General features: G+C 41.8%; 2 protein-coding genes across 4 annotated transcripts; both read right to left on the reverse strand.

Annotated features, from left to right (window-relative positions):
- Positions 1-81: 81 nt before the first annotated feature.
- Positions 82-9674, reverse strand: galnt3 (UDP-N-acetyl-alpha-D-galactosamine:polypeptide N-acetylgalactosaminyltransferase 3 (GalNAc-T3)). Of its 3 annotated transcripts, none has more exons than XM_050048966.1 (12): positions 9531-9674; positions 8713-8977; positions 7890-8283; positions 6933-7105; positions 5854-6003; positions 5475-5709; positions 5265-5382; positions 4925-5125; positions 1635-1766; positions 1307-1408; positions 1053-1205; positions 82-952 (listed from the first exon to the last, which is right to left on the reverse strand). In XM_050048966.1, exons 3-12 carry the CDS (start codon positions 8240-8242, stop codon positions 839-841), a joined length of 1731 nt encoding a protein of 576 aa, XP_049904923.1. In that variant the 5' UTR covers positions 8243-8283; positions 8713-8977; positions 9531-9674; the 3' UTR covers positions 82-838. The 3 variants fall into 3 exon arrangements, with proteins under 3 accessions (XP_049904923.1, XP_049904921.1, XP_049904922.1); XM_050048964.1 differs by having other exon boundaries at positions 7890-8429; XM_050048965.1 differs by lacking the exon at positions 9531-9674 and having other exon boundaries at positions 7890-8429; positions 8713-9166.
- A 254-nt stretch (positions 9675-9928) lies between these two features.
- Positions 9929-25600, reverse strand: ttc21b (tetratricopeptide repeat domain 21B). The gene is made up of 29 exons (XM_050049757.1): positions 25422-25600; positions 24908-25037; positions 24690-24800; positions 24409-24575; positions 24147-24269; positions 23592-23749; positions 22888-22972; positions 22662-22760; positions 22351-22543; positions 22148-22245; positions 21832-22032; positions 21450-21579; positions 21211-21368; positions 19792-20016; positions 19417-19655; positions 18892-18964; positions 16924-17034; positions 16699-16837; positions 14968-15074; positions 14644-14832; positions 14317-14427; positions 14142-14223; positions 13884-14034; positions 13639-13800; positions 11569-11764; positions 11003-11227; positions 10734-10854; positions 10569-10636; positions 9929-10488 (listed from the first exon to the last, which is right to left on the reverse strand). Exons 1-29 carry the CDS (start codon positions 25443-25445, stop codon positions 10411-10413), a joined length of 3954 nt encoding a protein of 1317 aa, XP_049905714.1. The 5' UTR covers positions 25446-25600; the 3' UTR covers positions 9929-10410.
- Between the last annotated feature and the right edge of the window lie 1396 nt (positions 25601-26996).

A 26996-nucleotide genomic window follows, 5' to 3' on the forward strand; every position in this document is an offset into this window, starting at 1 on the left:
TTTGCGTTAACTAGGTGGACCAAATAAACTGAGCAGATAGAAATTATAAAATATTTGTTTTGCAACATTTTTTTTTATCTTAAAAAAAAAAAAAAAGTATCTCAGGAAACAACTGAATTAAAGTGTATTGATTCTAATCCTGATCTGAGGAGCCTTTTGATCAGAAGCCATTATCTGCATCCACAGAAAACTGTAACAACCCCACCACACCACCACCCATCCCTCCACCACTCCACCCACCCAGTATAAAATTACATCTAAGGCACTGGACGGTTTGCATCAGTAGAAAAAAGTTCTTTTAAAAAGGGGGACAATGCACATCGTGTTTGTGTGTTTCAGGTTTTCACTTCTCTTTGGTGCATAACATTTGGGATTTCTGTGTGTCCAGCTTGAACCCCTTATTTATAATATTAATCCCCTACTGTCATTTATTTTTTGATCCATGTGTCTGACTGGAAAATGCTCAGTGTTTTCGCTTTATAAACCTAACACTGCATGTGTTGGTTGTAATGACTTGGAGTAGTGAATACAAGCACAGAAGAGGCACTTGTCGGCACAGTGCATCGTTACTGTTCCAAGAATCTCAGTTCACAGTCTGATTGGGAGCATTGTTTCAATGCTTCCCTCCAGCAGTGGCACACTGGTTTCTACCAAAGTCCAAACTTCCCGGCAGCAGCAGCAGCAGCAGTTCAGTTCTTCTATGTATAAAAATAAATTAAAACTCAATGTCAGTAATCTAAAAAACACTGCATGTTAACTGCACACAGTGTGGTATACTCATGTCCTAGTATGCCGTTGCATACATAGTGGCTATTTTGTAAAGTGGTAGTTTGCACTCTCAGACGAAGGACCAGAGCTGGTATCTGTCCAAGGGGTTGCAGAGGGTCAGAGAGGGATGCTCATGACGGGCACTCAGACACAAGTTCAATCCTGGCATGTAGAAAAACTGGCTCTATACAAAGAGAAAGACAAAATTACTTTCCTAAAAAGATAACCCAAGTATCTGAAATCGCAAAATCAGTGCACAGAAAATCCAAAAGGACCAAACTCACATCTTTCAGTTCCCATTTTTGCTCCGCTCCCACAAACGTGTTCCCGCCTTTATACTGGCAGTCCTCCAGCTTCACAGTCCCCTCTGCCCCATGCAAACACAGCTCCTTCTGAATGTTGTGTCTAATCTCGTGATGTGTGGAGTACTCAAAATACTACAGCAAAGGAAACAGAAAAAAAAATGCAATCAACCTCTGTAATTAAAGAGAATCAGATTTTTTTTCCTCAGAGATAAAAGGTACATTCTCAGACTGACCTGGTTTCCTCCTAGTCCATGACATGGGTACATGATCAGCTGTTTCCCACCCTCATTGTTCTCTCCAACATCCAGACATGAGTCTTTGCCGACATTTTTCACCTACACAGAAAGAGGAGGGAAGGCGAGAGCAGTGAGAGGAAACAAAATGAAAAACTAACATCCAGTGCAAGCTGTTCAAACAACTTTAGTCTCTGGAGTGCTTTCAGTGGTGTCAAATTGGAACTGCTCAGTACCCTCTGAAGATCCCAAGTGGAAACCCACAGTGGCTAGACAGAGCTCTGAGGTTTGGAAAGGGGAGAGCTGGTGGTGGGGTGTGTGATCTTACTGAGCCAAAGTGCAGTGGGTTGAGATCAGGGATGAAGGCTTCTGGATAAACGTTCTTCAAATACCACGAGAAGCTCTTGCACTGAAGCCGCGCACGGAGGTCCACGCGTTTTGAGGTGTCTCCAAAGGCCCTCTGTTCAAACAACGGCAGGCAGGAGAGCAAAGCAGTTTCTTTACATTGATCATTAACACACCGCAGGCATGCTGGATACTAACAGGGCTCAGCTTGCAAGGCTGAACTACAAAGCAAGGATGCTCTGTCTAGACTTCAGATGTAGTCTTTTTACTCTTTACCACTATTATGAGATCTCTGAAAAAGTGTCAGGTATAGAATAAGATCACTTAGCAAATGCTGTGAAGCTGCTTCCCAGATAAGTCTGGAGGTGCTGTTTACATGTTGAGAAGGTCAGTGTTTTCTCAAATATTTCTCTAAAGGTTGCAATCCATACTGAAACTAAAAATTATAGAGAGCTCAAAGTAAGACAACACAAACACACAAAAACAAAGCCTTCAGAACTATAATGTCATGTGAGTTGCTATTAAACCAACAAGAGCCCACAGCTAAGCTACTGGCCCTGTAAAGCTGTATTTTACCCCTTTTCCTCCTCAATTAGTGCATGTGCACAGGTTGTTTAAACACAGGAAAACCCGCTAATAATAGGCTGTACACTCTGTTCCCATCGCCTACAGACTAGAGCTGTGAACACGGTTCTGCTGCAGACGAGCATGCCTTTTTGATTTTAACTGGTGTGTCATGTTAGATGTCACAAACAGGCCAGAAACAGGTTAGTAAACAGCAGAAAGCAGCATGGAGTACTTATTCAGTCTCTCTTTCAAACTCTGTTGATGTCAGAGTGCTGCTTGGACAGAGATGGAAGGTATTTAGCAGTGGTGCGTCATTGGCATCTCGCCAGTTAAGGGGCTAAAATAAGCGCATTAATACCCATGTCTACTGCAGGGTCATTTGACCCAGGTGTGAATGCCGATTGTAACGTTTCCCATAACATACAAACGCCAGACGTTAGCAGGTGTAAGTGGGTTTTTTGTGCAGTGGGAAAGGGGCCATACAATGATAGTCAGCTCATGGCCCTCGGGCCAAATCTGGCTCACAATAGGGTCCCGGGTGGCCCGCCAAACATTTTCTAATTCACAGTGAAAATAAACTTATTCACACTAGATTCATTTTTTTGTACTTTTAATTAAAGTACTGACACCTTAAAAATAAGGTACACCTTAAAAACAAGGTGTCAGAGTAAAAGTATCAAAACAGAGATAGAGTAACCAAAGCATTTATCAAAATGTGGTCGCAGCTATTAAATGCGGTAAAGTATCTGATTTATCTTTGATAAAGACCTAGTGTCAGTCGTTGTGCCATTTTGTAGTTAATAAGTTAACAAGTCAATTAATTTAAAAATAAAGAATTTCAAAGAAAGATGAATTAAAAGCCTTTTAATGTTTATTAATGTTTATCTGATAAACATTACTAATGTTTGTTTATTAACTGGCCCCTGGCCACCGGTCATTTTGCAAAAGTGTCCCCCAGGCAAAGCAAGCTGAGTATCCCAGCTGCACCAAATGCCAATATCAGAATGCTGATAGGAGGTTTAAAGTTTACCATGTTTATCATCTAGTTGAGCACTCTACCATGCTAACATCTGCTAATTAGCACTAAACTCAAAGCACTGTGCAGCTGAGGCTGATGGGAATGACATTTGTTTTGCAGGTATTTGATCATAAACCAACGTATGCAGTATTAGTAACTCTGATTGGATGGCAGTGCTAAAGCAAAGTTGAGGGTTATTAGAATTCATCCCGAGGGTGATGTGCATGTATGTAATAAATTTTGTTGCAATTCATCAGATAAGTGTTGAGATAGGGCTTGTACAGAATAATTTTTTTTTAAAAATAACTTCACACCATCGTAACATTTTACCAGGGCATATGATATATGATGGGGTTTGTATGAACACCCGACGAAAATATGTTGGTTCTACAACTGTTTTCTCCTGCTGTGTCTGCTGTTGCTAGACGGCTTTTTACTAGTCCTGTTATCCACACCATCCGCAGTCGCCATCTTTCTCAGTTCAGCTGCCTGTTCCATCAGTAGAGACTGACCTCTGGTGGTGCAGTCTGTGCACTACATCGCCTCAATACAGCATCTCCATATCAGTTTAATACAACAGGAGCGTCTGTGTTTTTGCCAGCATTGAATATCAAAACTTTGAGATTTCTAAATACCCTGGTATACTGTCATACTGTGAAAATAAAGTGTCAACGGATCACCAAAGTCATTAGGACTCACCCTCTGGGCACCATGGCTACCTGTACCAGATTTCACTGCAATCTATCCAATAGTCTGTGTTGGACCGACTGACATTGATATCCATAGAGAATACTTTGAAATATCACCAGATTAAAAAATAAGACACATGATACCATCACAAAAAACTAATAAAAGAAAATAATAATATTCAATGTTGGATTTCTTTTTTTTTTTAAATTTTACTGTCAACATCACTTGACTTTTCTAAAGTCAATGACTGTGTTCCAGTGCTCAAACAACTCCTTTGTTGTACAAATTAACAACAGACAAGTATAAGATCACTGCTCCTTTTAAACGGAAGCGTAGCAGCACATTTAAAAGGATTTGCAGGCACCTCACGCTCTTGAATAATGAGAGCACTTACTATAATGACGAGGATGCTGCTCACACTAGTGCGCACTGATAGCTACTACAGTGGATTCCTTGAAGCCGTTGAGGCCGGCGTGTCTCTTTGAAGCCAGCGGGAGAGGGCTGGCCCGCTCTGTGAGGTACAGCCCTGAGGGAACTGTTTATGGCACCTACGAGACCACATGTTGGGAAACGCTGAGAGCCGGTGTCATTTACCAGAGCTGACTTCCTTCAGGCCCCCTTTTTCTCTGTCGGTTAACAGCTTTCAGGCCCTAATAGCTAATCTATCTCCCTCCGTTTCAAAGAATATGTTTCAATTCAACATAATTTATGCATTGAGTATAACAAGAGTGAATGCTAGCATGTGTAATTCTATGCTTTTCCCCGCAGAGGATGTTACATCATGATCAGGCTTAATGCAGGTTGTAATTCACAGACAGGAGTTGGATTTGCTCAAACGTGTCTTAAGGGGGTGTATAATGAGTGGTCTTAAAAAACACTTATGACCATAAGAAGCAGAAGTGAAAGATAATGCTGCAGAGCATTTGCTGCATTTGAAAAGATCACGGGAAAGGTGTGCAGGATTTTAACGGCGCACTAGTGTCAGAAGCACTACGTACATCTTTTGCCATCTGCGCAGCCTGCTGGTTACGGCGGTAAAAGATCTCCTTGTAGTCGTCCATCCAGACCTCCGCCAGTCGAACCTGGTTACGAGCAATCACTTGTGTTCCCTTGGGAAAGGTGTGGGGGCTCTTGGTGCGGAAAACATGACCAACAATGGAGCAAGGGATGATCTCCAGCTGTCCGCCACACTGCCACACCTGCAGTTTTATGGGTGACGGAACAAAGAGATGTTTGACGACATACAGGTAGACACGCCTGTAAAGCCGGATACTGTAATGATTTGTACAAATAAAAATCAACATGCACATCAGGAATGACAGCTCAGTGACGTCTTACCCTAAAGGACATTTCAATATTCTCCCCACCCCAGATTTCCATTTCTTCATCATAGCTTCCAACACGATAGAAGTATTCTTTTGAGATGGAGAAGAGCCCACCAGCAAATGTAGGAGTCCTACAGCAAAATTTAATTTAACATTTTAATGATTTCTAACAAGAAACAAGAGTTTATATAAAGCTGTATATTCTTGCACAAGTTTTGCTTACTTGATAGGGTATGTTTCATCCTTCCTCCTCTGTTTCTCATAATCCGGTAGACTTTCCCAGCCGAAGGAAAGGCTCCAGTCAAAGTTCCCCCGGTTGTGGTTCTGGCCATACGGGGACGGTTTCATGAACTCAAAAGTATTGAGATCAATGGTAGTTATATCAGGGCTCACAACTACAGTGTTATTCTCTGCTATCCTGGCCAGCAGGGGCTCCAGCCATCCATTAAAGCATTCACCTGTTAACACACACAAATCAGACATTACATCACAACATCTTTCAAGACGAGCAAACATTAGGTGGTTGAGCCAGGGGTGTGTCAGGGTGTGTCTGGCATGCAACTGGTTTTAATGTGTGAGTAATGTCAGCAGTGTTGACTAACAGTGGGCATCCAGAAAGGTAAGAGTGTCACCGGTGGCGACGGAGGCACCCAGCAGGCGAGCAGTGATGAGTCCTTTCCTTTCCCGCTGGCGGACAACTCTAACAATGTTCAGCCGCTTTAAATACTCATCCAGCCTGTCCTTCAATGCATCTGAAAATATGGGATGACCATTAGACGCAGAGTAAAGTATGCTGAGAGTAGCAAAAAGAAAAATTTGAATCTTGTGCACAGTCTTATATAAACAGCCTCATAACGCCTTATTGCTTAAAGTAACAGTTCACCCCAAAATCAGAGATGCAGATTTTTCCTCCCTTCTGTCACTCTCTAGTGCTAACAAGGTCTGTGGATCGTCTGGAGGAACCTGGTCTTAATTTCTGAAAGAGACATTGCTGTTGAGGTTTTCCAATGTAATTTTTGGCGCTTGGAGCACCACAGGCCGAGTGCCATCTAGCTCAAATATATTCAAGAGAAGTCAGACATCTCTGTGGTCAATATCTCCAACACTCGGCTACTCACCCCAAAATAATCAAGAGAAATAAATAGCACTACAGGTAAGAGGGAAAATATGTATTTTGATGTTGGGGTGAACTGTCCCTTTAAGTGATAAAGACATAATATTCACAGTCCCCATCTTGGAAGGTAAGACTCAAACAAATGAAAAAGTACAAAGCTGTCCTCCTTTCGTTTTCAACATGGCTGGCTGTCAGGCGAGCTGCTGTACAGCAGGCCTCCATCTGTGGCCTGCTCACGACAAATAACTGAGCTTAGATACTCAGATGGAGTGCATTTCCTGAACCCTTTCTCCTCTCCAGCATTTGTTTCCTTCCTACATCAGACCTGTTTACAAGAATTAATGCTGACTCACTTCTTAGCACAACCACTGTTAAGTCCTCTTAGGAAAGTATTCACGAGCAGCCCCTGGCTTCCTGTTGTAACCCAGTTCATGGGCCACAGAAGGAGCAGGGAGCTCCTCTCTACACGTTTCATGGCACACCAAAGAGCTGCCCACCCAACATGCTGCATGAAATCGAACCCAAAAGAGAGCAGGGCGGTCCTGAAGGGCCCCTATTGAATTTTACCGTCCACGCTGGCGTCGTCCACCAGGATGATCTCCTTGAGGAGAATGGCAGGGGAGGTGTGGAGGACACTGTATACCGTCCTTAGCAGGGTGCTCCAAGCCTCATTGTGAAACACAATTATCACGCTGGTGGTCGGCAAGGAGGGGCACCGCTTGAAGGTTTGCTCAATACATCTGCAGCAAGAAGGAGAAAGAGCACAAAGATCTGACTGTCCTGTACAATTCCTGAGTGGCACAATAGTCTAGTTATTACATCTGCAGACTCTCCCCAGTGGGGTGTCCATTTCAGCCATGACACTGCATGTGTGGCAGCCTTTGAAATACCTGCCATATCAGAATGGGAGAACCTTTGTAATTCGCCCTAATAAGATGGCCAGTACACGGATAGACTTTATGTCTGTGTCATGTTCCGACTATCTACTGACACGTACTTGGACCTAGACACACTTGGATGTGCTGTAATTTGCCAAACACAACTGAGCTTCTCTCAGAACTGGCCACAGTAACTGGGCAGGAGTGCTGAAACAAAGTCCCAGTCAGAACAATTATCTCTGTGGTTTCTGCCTGAGTTCTCCTCCAGTTGCAAAAAGCAAATATGATGAATGTGTGTGGGTTAGACCCCATCTACGTTACACTGATCTGTTAGGGCGGTTTTCAGTGTGTGACTTTAACTTACAGTCTGGGCCAATACATCAGTCCATGGAATAGTATGAGGGAAGGAAGAATACTTCTTGTACAGCACCAAAGCTGCATTTACTCCCACTAGGTGGTGCAATTATATGTTGTTTCTAAATCTAAACCATGTAGAAAAGGAAATGACCATTATTTAGTCTGCTATGCTCACTAACTCAATGATGTTCTTGAGGTTTCTTGCACATTTAACAAGGTAAAATGAGATAAAGGGGAGGGATTGTGCACAGCTTTATCAAAAGTGTAAAGATTGTACAAACTGACATACTCTGGCGGTCTTGTGTCTGCACCCAGGTCTCTGCTCAGGGAGATGCGGTCACTGGCATACAGGTTGAAGCAGTGTTTCTCTTCACCCCTATCCTTCTCCTTCTGCTCCTCAGGGCTCAGTGAGTCTGTGTTAAAAGGTTTACCAGCTGCTCCAGGAGCAATAGGGTTCTGAGGTGGCCTCTCCAGAGCTGGCCTGAGCTCAGCGGCAGTGTAGTGACCCGGCAGACAGGACGCGCTGCCCGCCTTGTCCAGCTGACGTACAGGGGCCCTAATCTGCATCTTTGGAATCACGTCCCTGAAGTTATTGACAGCTCCCATCACCATGCCCAGCATGGCATCCCCCTTCACTGCCATCTCCTTCAGCCAGGGGTCCTCCTGTTGGCTTTGGCTCCCAACTTCCCATTGTATGAAGAACACAAATGTGACAAAAACAAGGGCCACTATCACCAGTTTGACTGGGTGCAATCGCCTTCGGAGCACTCTGCGGAGAGCTGTCATTCTTCTTAAATGGAGAGCAAGCTGGCTTTGGACTGAAATTCAGCTGTAATCAATAAATATATTCAAATGTTTTATAATGATTAGCCAGTATTGTTTCAGAAAAATACAAAGCAGTGACACATTACTTGCCATTAACATCTTAGAAGCCCACTTAAAGTATTTCCCCCATTTCTGTCTCTGAAATAATACATATCAAGTGTGTAGCAGTTCCTATTAAAGCTAGAAGTAGTCTTCTGCAGTCTACACATCACAAATGATCTTTAAAATCGTCTTGTGAAATCCGCAAACACTGCTCTGGATTCCCTGAGAAGAAAAAGACCACTTACCACAGGTCGCTGAGCAGACTCAGGTAAGAAAAGTCCTTAAAATTGTTCTTTAAAATGTCACCCAATGGCATCCTGCTTCGACTGGAGATCCAGTGTGTGCTGCTTGAACTCCAAAGAAACTTTTCGCGGAGACAAAAAGATTTTCTGAGCTGTTCCTCCACAAAACTTCCGTCTCGCTGGATCCAGGTGAGCTCCTCTCAGGTAGAGGGAGGGGACGTGGTGGCGCGCTTGCGCAGAGCGAACTTCTGCGTGTCACAGTCCATACCTGGTACATGAGAAACCATGAGACGATCCCGTTTAACAAGTTTGCCGATGGCACTGTTTGCTCTGCAGTCTGATTTCCTCTTTTAACGTTTGCAAAAATATAGCCTATAGACAAAATCACAACTGGATCAAACATATGTCGGGACTGAACCTCTTCATAAATGCGACCGAGTGGTCTGCAGCCACTTTGACTTCAGGAATATTGCAGACTGTGATCTCCACGGAGTTCCTCACATGCAATAATGGTGCCATTAATAGGATTTGTTCAACTGGTCATTCATTGGGACAGTTGCTGGGTTACAGATAACGGAGGAACGCGCTATACCCCACACACAGCCCACCGCATCCAATCAGGATCTCTGAGAAACACCACATCTTGCACACACAGCTTAAAATTATTAACACAGACTAAAAAACGCACATGGTCCAAACGCGCATTTGGAAAAGTTACGCGTCTTCTCGCACGGAGGCGAATCTGCCCAGATTATTAATCACATCTGATCTGAGCTTCCATTACTGCTGATAAAAAAAAAGTTGTAAAAGCTGACACTCACCAGCGGAGTCTAGTTTATCTGATCCTTGAATTTCCCAGGTTCCCCACGGCGGATGGTCTTCATAAAGAGCTGGATGCTTGGACGCGGATTCCAGCCGCAGGGAGCCTGCTCTGGTGCCCAGTTTGACTTCTTTCTGCCTTTGACTCGCACAGTGACTCCATCTGTAGTGACTGTGTTCCCCAGCACTTCCTATCCACGGCAGGCATCCAGTTTATTATGTCCATTAAAATGTTCAGTGTCCTACTTTTTTCCCCACTCACGATTGTAAATGTTTGTCTATGTGGCAACTGTTTGATGATGGAAAGGGGTGCACGTTTGTTAACACTTAAATAATTAGCAGAAAAAAAACAGGTCAAAAAGCAACAGTCATATATCTAAATTATTTTATTAAATATTTATCATATAAAAGCTTAACAGTAACACATATCCACATTAACAACATCCCATGAATATTCCTCACAAGATAAAACATGACAATATTTCATATTTTTGACATCATTTCAAAGGCAATATGAATATATCATGTATCAAATCTTAAAATAGGGTGAGCACACTTTGATTTTTGATGAATAAAGCTTAAATGTTAAAGACTGACTTGTTTTCATGTTCCAAAATAAAGAAAGAAAAATGCTTTCAGCTGGGTATGTGCCTGAACCCCTCTGCACTGTTTCCCCTCAGGATTGCCAGCAACCAGCTATTCATATACTCAAATTTACATAGCAGTGTGTTCAAGGGGGTTTTCCCCACAGAAATAATACACATAACTGCACATTCTTGTCACCCAAAGCCAAACAATAAAAGCAGCTTCAATCAAAGCAATTTATTTTATTACAGAAACATTGGCGTCTTATCTCTCTCTCTGTCACACAAAGTTTAAACACTAAGATCTGAGAGCAGCACGAGCTTTGTCCAGGATGTCCTTTCTCATTCTCGGGTAATTTGGATGAGCAGCCAGAACCTGTGGACGGAAGCAAAGATGATTCACGGTATAAATACTGATCTAATCTCTCAAACCGTAAACAACCACAGGTGTCTCACCTTATGACACACATCTATGGCGTCAACATGCCTCTTTGCTTTTAAGTAGTTGAAAGCAAGCTTGTACCCTGAAATAAAAACAGACATGACATGTTAGGAATTTAATTGATTTAATCCCTTTAGTCCTTATAAATAGAGCTGGACATGTGATTTTGGTTGACATACCAATAGTTGGGTTCGTCCGATTGCCATATTTCCAAGCCAGTTCATAGTTGAGTGCTGCATCACGGAATGCTTGCTCTTTTTCCATAATGTAGCCCAGATATTCATAAGCTTTATAGCAAGACTGTGGAAAAAAAGTGCAATTATTATCACTAAGAAATGTACACAGAAGACAGCCTCTATGTAACAGTGTAACGCAAATCACTAAAATACCGGGAAAAGGTTTTGGACTGTGTGTAACATTCGAGCAGTGACAGTGCTTCCAGGCTGACCTTGTTATGATTGTGGCATCTCTTCAAGAGGTCCCCGGCCATGTCATACTTCCCCGAATGGATGTAGATGTCTGCCAAGAGCAGCCAGCTCTTCTCAAACTCATCGGCATCAACAATGCTCCAGTTCATCTTAGCTATGCGTTTGAGCTGGTTCCTGGCTCTTGGAGTCTGTTTCAGCATCATATAAGCTGTCGCCATGGCCAACAGTGCTGGCACATGGTCCCTCTGAAGTTAACCAAAGGATCCTGGTTAGACAGGATGGATCTGACAGCACCTCCCCCACTATCCCACTTCCATTTGTTTACACTCAGCTTTACTTAAGTACATAAAGAGTCTCTTTAACAAATATAATTCACATAACTTAACTACAACTGCACAAGCGATGCCATATACTGTCCATGCTCCATTAAAATTCGGCCTGATACAGTGTAGTGTTCAGTTTACAACCAGATGGAATGACTGACATTAAAAAGGGGGAGCCTGAATAAATGCACAGCTCCTGGTGTGAGTATATTTACACAAGAGAGAATGATGTAACTTCGCTACACCATCTGGGGTTTACTTACCTCATTGTTTGCGATCTCTGTGAAAACACTGAGGGCTTTCTCTATATTGGCCTTCTGTTTTGTGGCCAGAATGCAGTAGTTCTCCAGGATGCGGAGCTGTATGTGTCCTCCCGGTGTCTGAGGCTTTAACTCCTTCAGCAGCTTCTCGGCTGTTCTCACGGCAAGCTGCTCCGACTCCTGCTTCTCTGTGGAGTTCCTGGTGAGAGACAAAGTCAGCATTAGAGGGAAGTCTGTAGCTTGGTAAGACCATCCTGATGACATGAGCTCAACATTCTGTTTTGCTCTGTGTATCAGTCTGGAATTGGTGCCAACCTGCCTTGTATTCGGAAATTAAAATCCAATCGGGGCCAATCAGGGATCCACCTGAGTTCACAACGTAAGCAGCCAATCACGGACTGCATTATAGTTGATGTAAAATGCAGGCCACAGCTTGCGGAACAATAACGGTGGCTCCCAATGCAACAAGCGCTAACTCTAACATGAGTAAAGTAAACACAGAAATAGGTGAAGTTACTGCAGAAATAGAGTCAGTAACAACAATTAAGCATGAGTATGCACGTGCTGAGTTTCTTGGAGGAAAGGTTTTGCCATTCTTTTGACTGGATTTGGCAAAATCTTGATCCGCTGGTGATGATGATGTTCCCCAGTGTTTTGTTACGCTAATTGGCCGAAGGAGTTTGTCTGTCAAGGCAAGTATTCCCATCCACTGGAAGTGTTAGGGTCAACACCGAGTCCAGACTGATTGCAAGAGCGAAACAGAATGAGCTCATGTCATCAGGATGATCTTACCAGGCTATGAAGTCCAACAAAATAATATAAGCTGTATTAAGGTAGGGTAGGCAGTTTTTTTAAACCCTCATTGAGAAAAAAATCTATAGTAACCTTAGAGCATATTGTAATTCAAGTGGACTAAGAGAACGCTAGATTTCTGCACCTCCTCTTGGCTCTGTTTTCAGGCTCTAGAAAAACAAGCTTGTGACGGGAGACTTTGACCAATCACAGGCCGTGCCATAAACAGGGCATTCTTATTGGCTGTTCTACAAATGCAGATGTGCGTGCACGTTCCTTTAGATGGTGAAACCTGAATCCATTACAGAAAATTCTGCACACAAAATTGCAATTGAAGCATTGGTAACAACTGGCTACACTGCAAAGCAACCCAAAAAGACAGATTTTTTAAAAGAAAGTCTAAACGAAGGTCTGACAATAAACAAAATAAAATGCCAATATTGCCACTTGTTTTAGAGATGGAGAGAAAATGATTCTTATAATTTAGCCTTCTGCTAACTAGAGTCAAAGGCTCACAGTTGTGGCTTACTCAAGTTCATAGCAGGCCCCCAGGAACGCTGCTCAGCCTTGCTTCCAATTTTTCCCAGTGGCCACTTGCAGTATAGCAACAAAAAATTCCCTGAAAATTCCTGAAGTATTTTCCCCAGTATAAATGAGACATCTGTTAAACTGCTGACAGGACATCTTGAACCGCAAACTGGATCAATATGACTCTTTCTATTAAGAACTTTTAATCCATGGTGGTTATATTTCTTGAGCTGAAAAAAACGATTTAAAAATCTGTGACGTCAACGCAATGTAAAGTCTATGTGCCCAGCGGGAACTCACGGGCAGAGCCACTGGGAGAAACACTTCTGCCCATATTCAGCGGGCCACATACTGAGGAAGTAAGCCTGAAAGCTAGAAACTTTTTTTGGCGTATGCACCAGGACTGAGTAGGCGCCATCTTGGGGACTGGTACCTTCACAGTATGTCACCCCAAGGGGCTTTACAGACCCACGTTTGCAAAGGAAAAACAACAGTAATTCTCAAAGACCTGCCACCATGTATGTGCAACAGGACGACAATTATGTTCTGGAAGATGGAAATGAATGACTGGTACTCGCGCAGGTGACTGTATTAAGTGTGTGTATGTGCCACTGCTAATCTGGCGGGCTTCAGACAGAGGGAGAAGAGCTGCAGGAGGAGGGCTGTATTTTCAAATTATGGTATGCTTTTTCTAGAAAACTGCCTGCCCTAGCTTTGAGTCTTGAGTCTTAGCATGCTTCTACTGCCACTCACCCAATTTCACCATCTAAATTCTCAAACACTTCTCCTCCCATGGTGTCATTGTCAGGGTTTAGGTAGATTTCAATCATGTTATACACGGCATTTTGACCCCAATCGTTGTCTTTCCGTGCTTTGTTGAAGTGCCGCAGAGCATCATTAGCTTCTCCTGTGTACCTGAGCAGGAAGAAGAACACGTTTAGTCACTAATCTTAAAACAGATGTTGCCATATTCCAAGGAAACACTCCCCCAAACTTACCAAAGATAAAGTCCTTTGCAGTAGTTGAACCCGGGGTCAAACTTAGTCCTGGAAGAATGTTTTTCTGCCATATCAAGAAATCTGGGAACTTCTTCCAATTTCCCGGCCCTCCTCAACAAGTCAATGAGACGTGACAGTGTTGGGTAGTTGTCTGAGAGCAACAGATGTAAGTTGTTATGCTTTCCATTTATAGAAGGTCAAATCATCAATTCACATTTACATCCACTGCAGTTTTTTTGAAATGTGACTCTGTTGCACCTGGTTTACGCTCCAGGAGTTGTTGAAAGTGGAAAACTGCCTGTTCGTAGTCCTGCTTCCTAAACATAATGTCAGCCATCATCTAAGGACAAAAATATGCAAGAAAAAACTTGTATGAAGTACCTCCAAAAAAAGCTTATGGTTAAAAGTGTGGTGAAAGACAGAAGAAACAAACCAGAGTTGCATCTTCATTAAACTGGTCATTCTTCAAAATGATGCTGCACTGCTCCTGGCACGCATCAGCCTCGTCTAAAGTAAGGTATAACCGTGCCAACTCCAGCATCACCTAGGAAAAAGGAGTGCATGCCTTGGGATTCATGTGACAACATTCCTGGTAGAATAATGTCCTCCAGATAAATCAGACCTTTGCCTTAAAACAAACCATAAACAACTAAGATCACCAAATTTCACAAACACGAGCGCCCGACTCTAAAAGATGCCAGTGCTTGTTGACCACAGCTGCAGTGAGTACACAGAAGGTTTTTGATTCAGCTGCACTGACCTTGCGATCAGTCTCACAATACACAAGAGCTTCTTTGTAGAATTTGACTGCTCTCTCATAGCCCCTCTGACTTGTGTAGTGTTTAGCGATCTCAGCGCATATCTCGGCAGCAAGCTGCTTCTGCACGGCGACGGCGTCAGGCTGCTCCAACTGCACCCGCTTCAGCACCTTGGCCTGCACGTCCCGAGCCTATACATGGCAAAAACACAACCTCACTTTGAAAACAATAACACTGTCTTGATCATGTTACTCTATGACTGTCTTTTAAGGCAGACCAGGAGGATATTTCATACAAACTGTGTAAAGATAGCTGCAAACACTTACTCTTTGTAGGGAAAGTAAAGCTTCCTCATTCTTGTCAACCTTATTCTGGATCTTTGCCAACAGGACCAGATAACGGCAATCATCTGAGAGTGCAGGCAGTTCATTCACTGAGGAAGTCATAAAAAAAGAGGAGTCAAAGACGCAGCAAAACAACAAACAAAAAAAACAATCAGCGAAACATAGAGATCATTTGACTTGCTTTACAAATTCAGGGTTCCTACAGCTTAAAGCAAGTTAGATTTAAGAAGTTTTTCAGACTTTTTCAACGCCAATTGGATTGAAATTTAAGAACAGCTTTACAGTTTTGGCCAAATGTTTATTGTAGCATAAAACATTACTTTTTTGTCATGTGTTGGAGACGAAGGTGGAACAGAACTGGGAAATACCTGGCATTTGTTGGCAAGTTTTTTTGGCGGCTTCATGTTTCTCACTCTGCATGTGGGATTCCACTGCCTTGATTGAAAAACCTTTTGCATTAAATGCACAGACTCCGAGCCTTGTGTGCATTGCCTTGTACTGGTTTCTTTGGTTTCTTGGTTAAAGGAACTCTTACCTTTCTTGCATTTCACACAGCACTTAGAAAAAATTTCCACAACTCCCGCCTCCCTCCAAAGTCCCATCCCTCTCCTACTGCAACTCCACCACCCTCCAACGGCCTACTCCCCCCTCCTCCATTACGTCCTCATTACGTCTATGATAGACGTAGGCGTTGGCATGGTAACGTTAGATACACAGAAGAGGAGAGCGAGTGTAACGTTACAACCAAGACAATCAAACGCAACCCCGGAGTTTTAAAATTCAACCGGAGTCAGTGATGACTGATGAGTTTTAGAATAAGGTTACAGTACTAACATTAGATAGTTGAGTTAACGTTACTAGGAAGATAATGTTAATGTTTCAGAGGCTAGGCTACAGTAGGCTAACGTTGCTAACGCCATTAGCAACTGGATGGTGTGTTGTCATGTATAACGTTATGAACTTTATTTGTCATTTAATGCTACACGAGTGGTTACGTCAGTCAGAGGCCTCCACTTGGGGAAGACAGACAGGACAGGAGAAAACTCTGACCAATCATTGCATTCGGGCCAAATGCAATGATTGGTCAGAGTTTTCTTTGAACCATATGAGAATGGTATAATTATGAGTTTTTATTTCTGGTGGAATTCACTTACATTTTAGTGTGCCATCAGCTTATTAATAGCATTTTAACCTAAACAAAGAAAAGTGTACAATTTCCAGAAAGGCAAGTGTTACTTTAAGTAGCCAATTGTGGTTAAATTTGCACTTCTGCATGTTGTCCAGGGTACAGTGACGGCTAGCTAGCAGACAGTGGATCCACTGCTCTGGGCATTTTTAATGGCTATTAACCAATTAGACTGAGATCTTACAATGCAACGTCAGATAAAAAACAATTAATATTACTTTCAATGTCTTTACGACTTTCGAAAGATATATTTAATACATTTTAATACACAATTAAGGTCTTATTTTTAGAATAATGAATTCAATGCATTTAAGACTTTAAGGGTCCATGGGAACTCTGAAAAAAGAGACCACTTTGGCATTGCGGTAAACAATCTTTGCTGATATTTTCTTTGTATCTTTGCACCACGTTTTTTCTACTGACGCATTATTTTCAAGTGCACAATTTATCATCATGACTAGATTCCCTTGTGGTACTTTTGACGGCAGGAGTTTACTGTGTGTGCAATATAGTGATGTCTTAAGTACCTGGCTCATGGGCCAGAGCTTCTTGCAGGACTCTCTCACAGCGCTGATATTGCTTCATCTTCATCAGCAGTTCAGCGAGGTCATAGCGCAGGAAGTTCTGTTGCTCCGTCTTCAGGGCCGCTTCATAGTAATTTATTGCCTGTGTAACAGCAACCTTGAGTCAACACTGTTTTTTTCCGCTGTGAGTGGATCGTGTTTGTCTTTACATGAGTGTGCAACACAAACCTTGACGTAGTGATGAGTCTTGACCAGGGCTTTCCCAATCTTGCTTGCTAAAGCACCATCTTTGGGGTTTTTCTTCAGAGCATGTTCATAGACCTCAATGGCTTTCTCAGGCTGAGGATAAACACATGACACGGTGAAGTGGTGTCGCAAGCTGTTGTTGGTTTGAAGTTTTTCTAAATATTATTCAGGAAGTCTAATACATTTCATTGATTACAAATAGTTCAGAACGTGCAGTAAACATCTTAAGGCTAGGACATTTTCTGATAATCGGGGCTGTAAAATCTATTTTTAGCCTTGAATGGCAACATCTTACCTATCACCACAACCACAGTATGTGTCAACATGCCTGACCTCCCTTATAATCATGTAGGTGACCGTACTTCCTGCTCTTTGACTTCCTGATTCATTCAAACAAACTCTACTCACCTACATGCAGGCACAATGTGTCCCTTTTCGTTGTTAAGCACTATTTCAACAACTTTATGAGGAGAATTTTGTTGTTATTTACGATTATAGGGATTAGTTCACTAATGAGAAAACTGTTTTCTTCAATCATTTCTCCGGTATTACCTAGTTGATGTATATGCTTCTTTCCCTTTAACCTCTTTCCTCCTTTGTATACTGTAAATAAAATACCGTGTCACAATGATCCCCTGTAAACTACCATGCTGTGGGTGTATTTCAAATACTTGATTCTTATCTAGTCCTAAACATAGCTGTAAACATAACTTCTTCACCTTTCTTATTCTGCAGTAACATTCTGGAGCGTTCCTTGTGCATTTTCTTTATTTTACAGAAAAGCCTCACCCAAAACTTTGGCGTTTCATCATACTGCTCTCAAAAGGCAAGGATTAGAAATGGGACGTTGTGTGCTCCTATATTCTCATCATCTAAGGTAAGACCTTGGTGATGAGCCTCATTACAGCTCCAATACAGTACAGCAGAACGATAAAGATCAGAAAACAGGAAGGCTCCTTTACATGTACGGTAAAAACAGGAATGTAGAAGCATAATGAAACTTGGAACAGTAGTGATAACATTGCATGAGGGCTGCACGTGCATAACTCTATTTATAATCTCTCTATCAAGGACAGCTTTTCAGGTTCATATGGTTTAAGAGAAGTGAGATTTAAGACTTTTGAAGACCTTTTCAATGCCTCTCGGTTTTATATATTTAAGCCAATTTTACATTAACCAAAACTGAACACAACACATTAAGTGACATCAATTATGTTTGTGTTTCTCACTCTGCATGTTGGATTCAACTGCCTTGTTTCCTATCGTGACTTTGAAAAACTTTTTGGTCATAACACACCGAGGCTCAAATGCACCACCTTGCTGTGCCATGGTTTCAGCCATGCCGCAAAATCTTGATTAAATAGGCAGTTTTTGTTGAATTTGCACTTTGACATGACACATAGGGTAGAGTGACGGCTACCTAGCAGACAGTGGATCCTCTGCTCGGAACTGTAAACAAATATAAGTGATGTTGGTTCCACTGCCCGATCTGTGTGATGTTAATGTGAGAGGCATACTGTAAATTATCTAAGAAAAACAGATGTTACCAGTTATTTTGAGATTTTAAAATGCAACGTCTTAAAAATAAAATTCAAAAATCATACTTTGCATTTCTAAGCATATTTAAGGCTTTTGAAAGATTGATTTAAGACATTTTATCACACCAATCAAGCCTTATTATAGATTAATAAATTCAATGCCCTTTAAGACTTTTTAAGGATCTGTGGGAACCCTGTTCGTTACACTTCTGACTTTTTGGAAAAGGTATAAAAAGGCTTAGCTGAGATAAAACTGGGATTAGACAACTCATTACAAAAAAATATGCTTATTCAAATCATGTAGCACCTTCAAAGCCATTCTAAGTCAGTAAGTCAGTATCCATACAAATCAGTTGTTATATGTGACACAAAATATCTCACATGAATGAATCACATCACATCTCCCACTTACCTCTTGAATGTTCATGTAGGCATCACCTAGTAAGAGATATGTGTGAGGGCTGGGCAGCTTCTCCACCATTTCTCTGGAGAAAAGACAGAGACATCACATCACATATGGTGTGCTTCATTATGCAGGCATACTGTATGTCTCTGCTGGTCTGAGGTTCAGTCATGCTTTACTAGGTCTCAGCTGTTAATATATGTAGCATCAGAGACCAGCAGAGGACTGGAGGCAACTGTGCACATTTCACCTTTACTGGATGAATGGCTTGGGTTAAATTTTTATTGAATTTACTTTATGCTTGTGGTCGTCTAAATCCTACTACAGACGCAGCTGGATGAAATGTTGGCGCACTACGGCTGGATATCCTAGAGTCACGTATTTAATTAAGTTTCAGCCATTACCGTTCAGACAAACATTTACAATGCATTAGGTTTCAGAGAGTATAGTTGCTCATATGTTCAGCTACTATCTCACATCAAGATTTCAGTTCATGCTTTTTTTTCGTCATTTGGATCCAAATTTACGGCTCACCTGTAACAGCTCGCATACAGACGTTTCTCTTTTCTGTGGTTCAGATATATTTCTGCCATTTTCTCCTTGGCTTGGATGTAGTAGGGCTGCTCAGGGGTAATGTTTCTGAGCATACTTAGTGCCAGCTCCGTGTCACCACGCAGCAGGGCCAGGTCCGCATTGGCAATAGTGACACGTAGTTCCTCCGGGGTTCCTGAGAACTCATTGATGGCATCCTGCATCACCTTTGTTGCTTCATGCTGAAATATTAAACCCATTTATAAGTCACTGAATCCGAAATTAAATTGTCTACACTGAGCTTTAATAAAGACTACTTTAAATGAAACAGGACAGTATCATATACAAGCCTTCTTACATCAAAACTCGTAATGTTACCTGCTCTCCGTTGAGCCACAGGGCCTCAGCTAACTCCAAAAACACAGAGAGACAGTCGGCAGGACTCAGCTCAATCTTCTTGCTTTTGGACTTGGACGAGGATCCAGCTCTGCGAACACCTGGAAGACTCATGGCCATTTGCAGTGTCTTAATTGCCTCTGTCAGCTCACCCATCTTCTTCTTAGCCTGAGCCTGGATCAGGTGGTACAACGGATGCTCTCGAATCTGGAATGGACAAGAAGTCAAGACCTATTTTATTAACTAATATCAGGATGTGTGAAAATTCTGTCGTTGAGTTCCTGATTGTAGCAACATTGACCATAGAAGTCTTTTTGATCATCCTTATCCACTTAAACTGTCACAGATGACACTGACATTGATTCTGAATTAATTTGACTTACTCTCAAACTACTGCAGCTTTTAAGAGGCCAAACCTGACTAAGTAAACAATTCTTAACTGCTGGCATTTAATACACACTGCTAAAAAAATATCCTGAAAATTCCCTTCTGTTGACGCCAAGGGTTTTTTTGTTTACCAGATGTGACTCCGACATCGTTTTCTGTATTACTATACTTCAGTAACTAACTATAAATCAAGCAATCTCTGTCTGTTTGTGTGTCCTTCACATATCTTTGGAGTCGTTAATCTGATCTGAGCAAATTTGGTGCAATTAGGACACGCCACACATATAATATTAATAAACTTTCAATAAACAAGTGAACACTGCTGTGCAGAGATGGGGCGGGGCTTCAGGGCTCTGCAGACTGAGTTCACTTTACTGCTGAATGCTGGATATACTAACATTAAAATCAAACTCTTTTCACTTCCCTGGAGTCAACAAGCATGAGCATACAGACGGAGTGCCACAATGCAACTGCAACTCAAACTGCATAAGTTTGACATACTAAATTAAACCACACACAAAACACTTCTGCTAAGTAAATCCGTGTTCTACTCTATAACGCAGTGGTTATGTCAAAGCAAGTGATTAATATGCTTAATTGGAAATTATGATCTCTGCTAGGTGTATTTCAGCTGTATTTCTGACCATCAGTAACTTGGGTGTGTTTTCCAGGGGCTGTTTAGTGATTTGGGGGCCTCAGGCAAATGCTGTCTTGCTTTACTTCTTCACCCTTTTTCCAACTGGGAATGCTGGTATTGGAAGTGGCAAACTTTTGTTTGTACAATCAGTTTTCAAGAAGGCTGAATGCATCAATACCAGAGCCAAAGAAATCAGCCCATTCTGAACAGGCATGTTTTAAACGGGCACTGGATCAGTGCCCTTAATTGTTACAGAACATGGTGGCCAAGCTGCAGTGTATTTCACATTTTCTGTGAGTCAAATAAGAGCCTGAACACATTCTGCCTTGTAAAGATTTAGCAGCTAATAACACTGCCCATGATGATGGGGATCTTACCTCAAAGTTATGGCTGAGGCAGAGTTCAAGAGACTGGGAACACAATGTGAAGTTACCCTGCAGCAGATGGATCTGTGCCATCAGCAGATGAGCATCTGCATGAGAAGGACACTGGTCCAGGCAGTGTTGTAGACTGCTCTGAGCAGCATCAATGTCACCTGAATGACCACAGAGGCGATGTAGTTTAAAACAGCATTTGCAGAAAAGAACCCAAAACATATTTTGAATACAGTGCTCACCAGACTGGTATCTGACTTTGGCTAGCAGGAAGACCCCTTGGGGGAGACCTGGTACAATCTTGACCACAGTATCCAACAATGTGGCACAGTGCTGGAGCTGAGGAGCTGGAGGCTGGCCTTGGGCTGGAGGCTAAAACATGAACCGTTAAAGTTTTATTAACTGCAGAGATCCACAGACTTTTTTACGATGAGTCTCACTACAACAGAAAACATATCCCTAACATACATTCCCAAAATCTTTTAAGTTAAAAACATGATCATAAGTGGCAAAATAAATTCATAACTGACTGAGGCTCTCCTGCACTGCTGAAATTTAAGGCGTTTACATAGACATTTTAAGGATCAACAGACACCCTGTCACTAATGAGTCTCCCAGTCGTACCGTAGCAGGACACAGTGCAAGGTATTCTTTGACAATGTCCAACAGGAAGTCGGGGTTGAGCTTCTCAAAGTACTCCACTCCCAGAGGCAGACCCTGCAGGGTGGAGAAGTGTGTATCCACTGCATCATTCAACAGGTTGGTCACCTCTTCCTGAGGCCGACGCTTTTTCACTGCCAGAACGGCACGTAGGTATAGTAACTCCTGGGGGTAAAAAAAAGCATAATAAATTAGTCTAAAACATGAGCGTCATTCTCTGGGATACTCTTTCTAGGGGGAAAGACATGTCATATAGTTAGCATTTATAAAGAGACATTACCCCTGACTTTCCAATAGATTGTTGGATCTCTGTGAGAAATTCCAACTGTTGCTCTGCGTCTTCAAGGTGGCCCTCCATCAGCTGGCAACGAATTATACCTGCGTAATGAAAATGAAAACATAGATATATCTTCACAACTGAAAAATGCACGTATGGTCCTTGAACATCATGTAGACAGTAGATTAATATTTGTAACACATTACCAGTCAAAGCAGAAACACTTGTCTCGTCCAAACTCATGGCTGTCTTGTACCACTTCATAGCCTCCTTGGTTCTGCCCTGAAGCACCATCTGGTAGCCTAACTCTGTGGCTAAATCCGAATCCCCTGATGCCACAGAAAAGGCTCGTTCCACCATCCTAAACGTCTGCTCGATCAATTTCTCATTTCGCCCACACTGTAACAAAAAGAAAACTCTAAATGCTGAAATTCCATGCAAGTCAAACAACTCTACAAAAGTAAAGATAACCAAAACTGTTGCATTAAGAAAAAAAGAACACTGAAAATTGTCTTACAACACGGGTGAAGGCTAGAGACATCCTATAGAAAAGCTCTGGGTTGCGTGGTTCCAGAATCTCCAAGCTGCTGGTGAGGTTTGAAAGCTGCTTTACCGACTGCCAAGGAGGGTAAAAAAAAAACAGCTTCTGTAAACTGATCAGCTCCATCATGAATGCCAGTATGTTATTTTAATGCCTACTGATTTGCATTCAAAGTATGAACATGTGAAAATGTGAGCTTTACCTCAGGAATATCTCCATCTCTACATAAAGAATGTAGAGCTAGCATCCGCAGTGCCTCCAGGTTATTTTTATCCTTCTGTAAAAGCCTGAAATATAACACAAGGTGCCGTGAATGAGTCTATCTCCTACACTTAACACACTTGGATTTTACTTGATTAATAGTAATAGAATATATGATACTGCTGCAGTACTGTGTTGAGCACCTTGACAAATAACATTAAAACTAAAAGGAACTGTGAAGGATGTATACTGTATGCTGCCTGCACCCCTCCCACTTCACAACATCCCAGTCAGAGCACCACAGCGACCCTAAGCTTGGTGCAACTTGAGTAATCACCTTTCTTCCTGTTCAACAAACCTGCAGCAGTGAAATCCTTGGAATTGTGTTAGACTTCTGCACTTTGGCTCAAAGGCCTTTTTATGCTGTCTGACACTGGCCAAGGTCCAAAGGGGCAAGCACAAACAATGGCTTAATCAGTATGCACTGGTTTGAGGCATCATGCTAGTGTTTCATTTGCACTTGAATGCTGAGCTGTTTGTAAAGGCAGACTGTGTTTCTTCTTACATCCCTGGCGGAGATTACAAATGTTTTTTTGCGCTTTGTGATCTCAGCAGAGACACTGTAACCCTCGTGTTAGCTTGCACTGAGAAAGACATGGCCTGTGTATGATTTGGGAGAAACCTCCTAACCACCTTATCAGTTACCTGTGTGCTGCATCTATGGTTTGCTCCCAGTCTTGAAGGCTGAGCAGCAGGTTCATCTTCTTGATGAGAGCAGGCAAGAACCCAGGGAAACTAACGATGACCTGGTTAACCATCTCCAGTGCTCCGGAATAGTTCTGACGATATTCATAGTATTGTGCCTAGAACAGAAAAAATGTTACTTAGGGTGTATAATACATCCATGCTAGTACAAAATATGACTGTTACTTTAAAAACCAGTACCAAGTCTTAAGGTAATAAACCTAACAAGAACATCAATTTAAGCAGTATTTCAAAAGTTACGGAGGCATAATCCAAACCGTTGTGTCCAAAAGAGTTGAAAAGAACATATTTCATATGCTGAATGGAATAGCTGAACTACACTGTAAAAATACACAAATCACAGTGTTGGCAAGGGACACATCAAATAAAAGAAAAAAATTAGAAACGCAGCAAGTACTAAAAGAGGCATAGGAAAAATGAGAAATGATAGCATCGTAACATATTCAGCTGTGACTGAGGAAGACTATTCAAAAGGGTTTCTAATCCCCATCTCACCTTTCCCATCAGGGCAAAAACATCTGCTCTCTCCTTCAGTCCCTCATCGAAGTACTTTCCAGCCTTTCTGGCGTAGGCGTCTTTACCAGATGTCACATCTATCCAGGCTTTTAGGATTATCCCCTGGACAACAAATATCAGCCCAAATGTGGAGTGAAAATAGTTGAGAAGCCAGAATGCCCCTGTTATAATTTATACACTTCAAGACTGATGCAAGTAATACTGATGCATCTCTCAAACGTATGACAAAAATGTCACTCACCTCTCTAGAGCTGTTGGAGAGTTTGATCATTCTCTCAATGTACTCCCTTGCTTTATCATTACGCCCCAATAGCCAGAGAAACATCCCAGCATAGTACAGACTCTTGGGAGATGCACTTTTACGATCTTCTTTGACCTTGGCATCTAGTTCTTGTATGACTTCTCGGTCTGTAAATACAAAGACAATTATTACTGTATTACCAACAGGTGTGTCCAATCCTGTAAAAGACTCTGTGCAAATATATGAGACATGAATAAATAGGATTATCTATGCTGATTTACCTGGGTTTGCCTTTTTTCTCTCAGCATAGACAAGTGCCATTAATGTGCAGAGAGACACATCTCGGCTATCTCTTATTGTGTCCAACTCTGCTGTGGCTTCTTGAATTTGATCTGGAGTAAAAAATGACATGAGTGTATGTATGACAGATGGCAAAGAGACAGTAGTCTAACCAGAAATGGCATATATCATTATTTCTATTTTATTCACTCAAGCTTACTTTGCACAAGTGTGCCATATGCATGGAAAAAACTGTAGATAGGATCATTGCCAAATTTCCTCTGTGCAGCTTCTGCAGCGTTTGCAGCGTGATTGAAATACTTGTCATAGCAGTAGTACCTTATCAGAGCCTGTGGGAAACAGAAAGAAGACACAGCATTTGTAATTTAGAGGTAGTGATAGCTAACAGCAACAAAAAGGTTTGTTAAATACGCTGCTGCAACCAGTGTTGTATAAGTACAGAACAAAGTAACGTCAAAGTTAAAACAGGAACCCTGCATTTAGCTTCAGTAGGTTAGCTAACTTAGTTAACGTCATCGATGTTAACGTTAGCCGCTATCATTTCTTCGGCACTGCCATAGCATTTTTAATCATTTCGAAAGGTCTGACGAAAGTTCCTCTCTTATTTGTAGCTAACTAGGTTACTTCTCTGTATCATTTTGCCACAACCCAGACTGCTTTAGCGTTATATCTGGAGCCTTCAGTTGCTAAATCATTAGAATACGTTAGCTTACCAGCGTTGTCTCTTCATCCTCCATCTTGGCTGGGACGCTTTGTGGTTAAACGGTAAGTTAAATGACGTTATAATAAATGAACATTAACCCCCTTTGCATTGTACTTTAGCATAACAACGATATTATAGCAGTTTTCGTTGTGTTTTCGCCATCTTGCATCGACTCCCTAAGCGTTGCCCGGTAACTTAGTAACCACTACGTCACACAGTGTTCTCAGACCCTGAGATTTTCCTGTCAGGCACCGCTTCCTCGCTGTCTGATTGTACACCCTGCCTCGTTTAGTATATTGAAATATAATTGATGTCTTTCTTAATGATTATTCGTTAGTTTGTTTCTGTATCATTTAATATTTACTTGATAAGGTTTGTTTGGGCAATGGTTTGTGAAAAGTGTCAGTCTCTTAGCCTGGTGGTGAGCCTGAAAGACGAAATTCAGGGAATACAAAACACAAATACCGCCATATCTATATTATAGACGCGCTAGTGTCGCCTTTGTATCTCTAGGTGGCGTACTCATCCCTTTGTAAAATGTGATAGGCCTACTATTACAGCTACTACTACCACCAGCTGCTACAGTACTACCACTACTACTACTACTACTACTACTACTACTACCACCAGCTGCTACAGTACTACCACTACTACTACTACTACTACTACTACTACCACCATTACTACTAATAATGTACCAATGATAATGATAATTCGGATGGTGGTAGGAAGAGTAGGAGTGTTTGAATTAATTGTTGGATTTTACCATGAGCCATGTAACACAAAATAGAAAGTCAAACAACTTGAAGCAACATGCAGAAAAAATATTGCATGTCAAAGCAGGTTAAATCTACTTTGAATATATGGAAATTGTTTCAGGGAGCTCAGTGGCTTGGGTTACACTCACTGAGTTTGGATTATGTGATCACAGGGCTTGTTTGCCAGAGCTACAGTGTCTAACTTCCTCAGAAATACATTGAAAGTTGATATCAACAACTTATCCTATTTTGTTTTTGTGTAGGCTAATAGAAACTATATATCCCGACAAGATATTTGGTGCAAATTGACACCTATCAACGCATCTTTATAGTTTACCATGTGCAGTGGAAACATATTTCCATCCAGCCAGTGGTGGTAATTGGTGGCCCAATGTTATGCAACACCATGCATTGACCGTGACGTATGAACTCCTGATGTTTACAGTGTTGAGTCCATGACAGGAGCTGCCAGTGTCCAGCATGGGTGCAACTGTTCCAAGAGAGACCTTTCCATGCCTTGTCAGATACTATTTAGCACTAACTCTGGCACATAATCATTACTCTCTGCAGCACACATCAATGGAAGAGTAAATCAGGTTGGTATTGAGCTCTGAGCATGTGCAGCAATGGGGAAAGTCTGTGTACTGTGCCATATACATATTAGCTCACAGTTTTGAGCCTATACTGCTAGGGGTTATTTTACCAGAATAAATGTGCATGACTGATAACATTATCGATTTCATTTGAACAATTTTGTATTTATTCATTCATTAATCCAAATTAAATTAATTAGATTTTCCATAACACTCACACAGAGTCGTTACATG

The sequence above is a fragment of the Epinephelus moara genome, chromosome 7, assembly GCF_006386435.1.
Source record: "Epinephelus moara isolate mb chromosome 7, YSFRI_EMoa_1.0, whole genome shotgun sequence".
Lineage (NCBI taxonomy): Eukaryota > Metazoa > Chordata > Actinopteri > Perciformes > Serranidae > Epinephelus > Epinephelus moara.

What these genes read in the sequence shown, in the direction of transcription:
- galnt3 (XM_050048964.1), bottom strand. Translation starts at nt 8,386, where the DNA reads ATGACAGCTCTCCGCAGAGTGCTCCGAAGGCGATTGCACCCAGTCAAA. An exon ending in ATATTGAAATGTCCTTTAGG is followed by an intron (nt 5,126 to 5,264) that starts GTAAGACGTCAC and finishes ATAAAACTGCAG; the next exon opens with GTGTGGCAGTGTGGCGGACA. An exon ending in CTGCGCAGATGGCAAAAGAT is followed by an intron (nt 1,767 to 4,924) that starts GTACGTAGTGCT and finishes TTGTTTGAACAG; the next exon opens with AGGGCCTTTGGAGACACCTC.
- ttc21b (XM_050049757.1), bottom strand. Translation starts at nt 25,445, where the DNA reads ATGGAGGATGAAGAGACAACGCTG. An exon ending in TTGCACTGTGTCCTGCTACG is followed by an intron (nt 21,580 to 21,831) that starts GTACGACTGGGA and finishes TTCATGTTTTAG; the next exon opens with CCTCCAGCCCAAGGCCAGCC. An exon ending in AGCTCTGGCCCATGAGCCAG is followed by an intron (nt 15,075 to 16,698) that starts GTACTTAAGACA and finishes TGACTTCCTCAG; the next exon opens with TGAATGAACTGCCTGCACTC.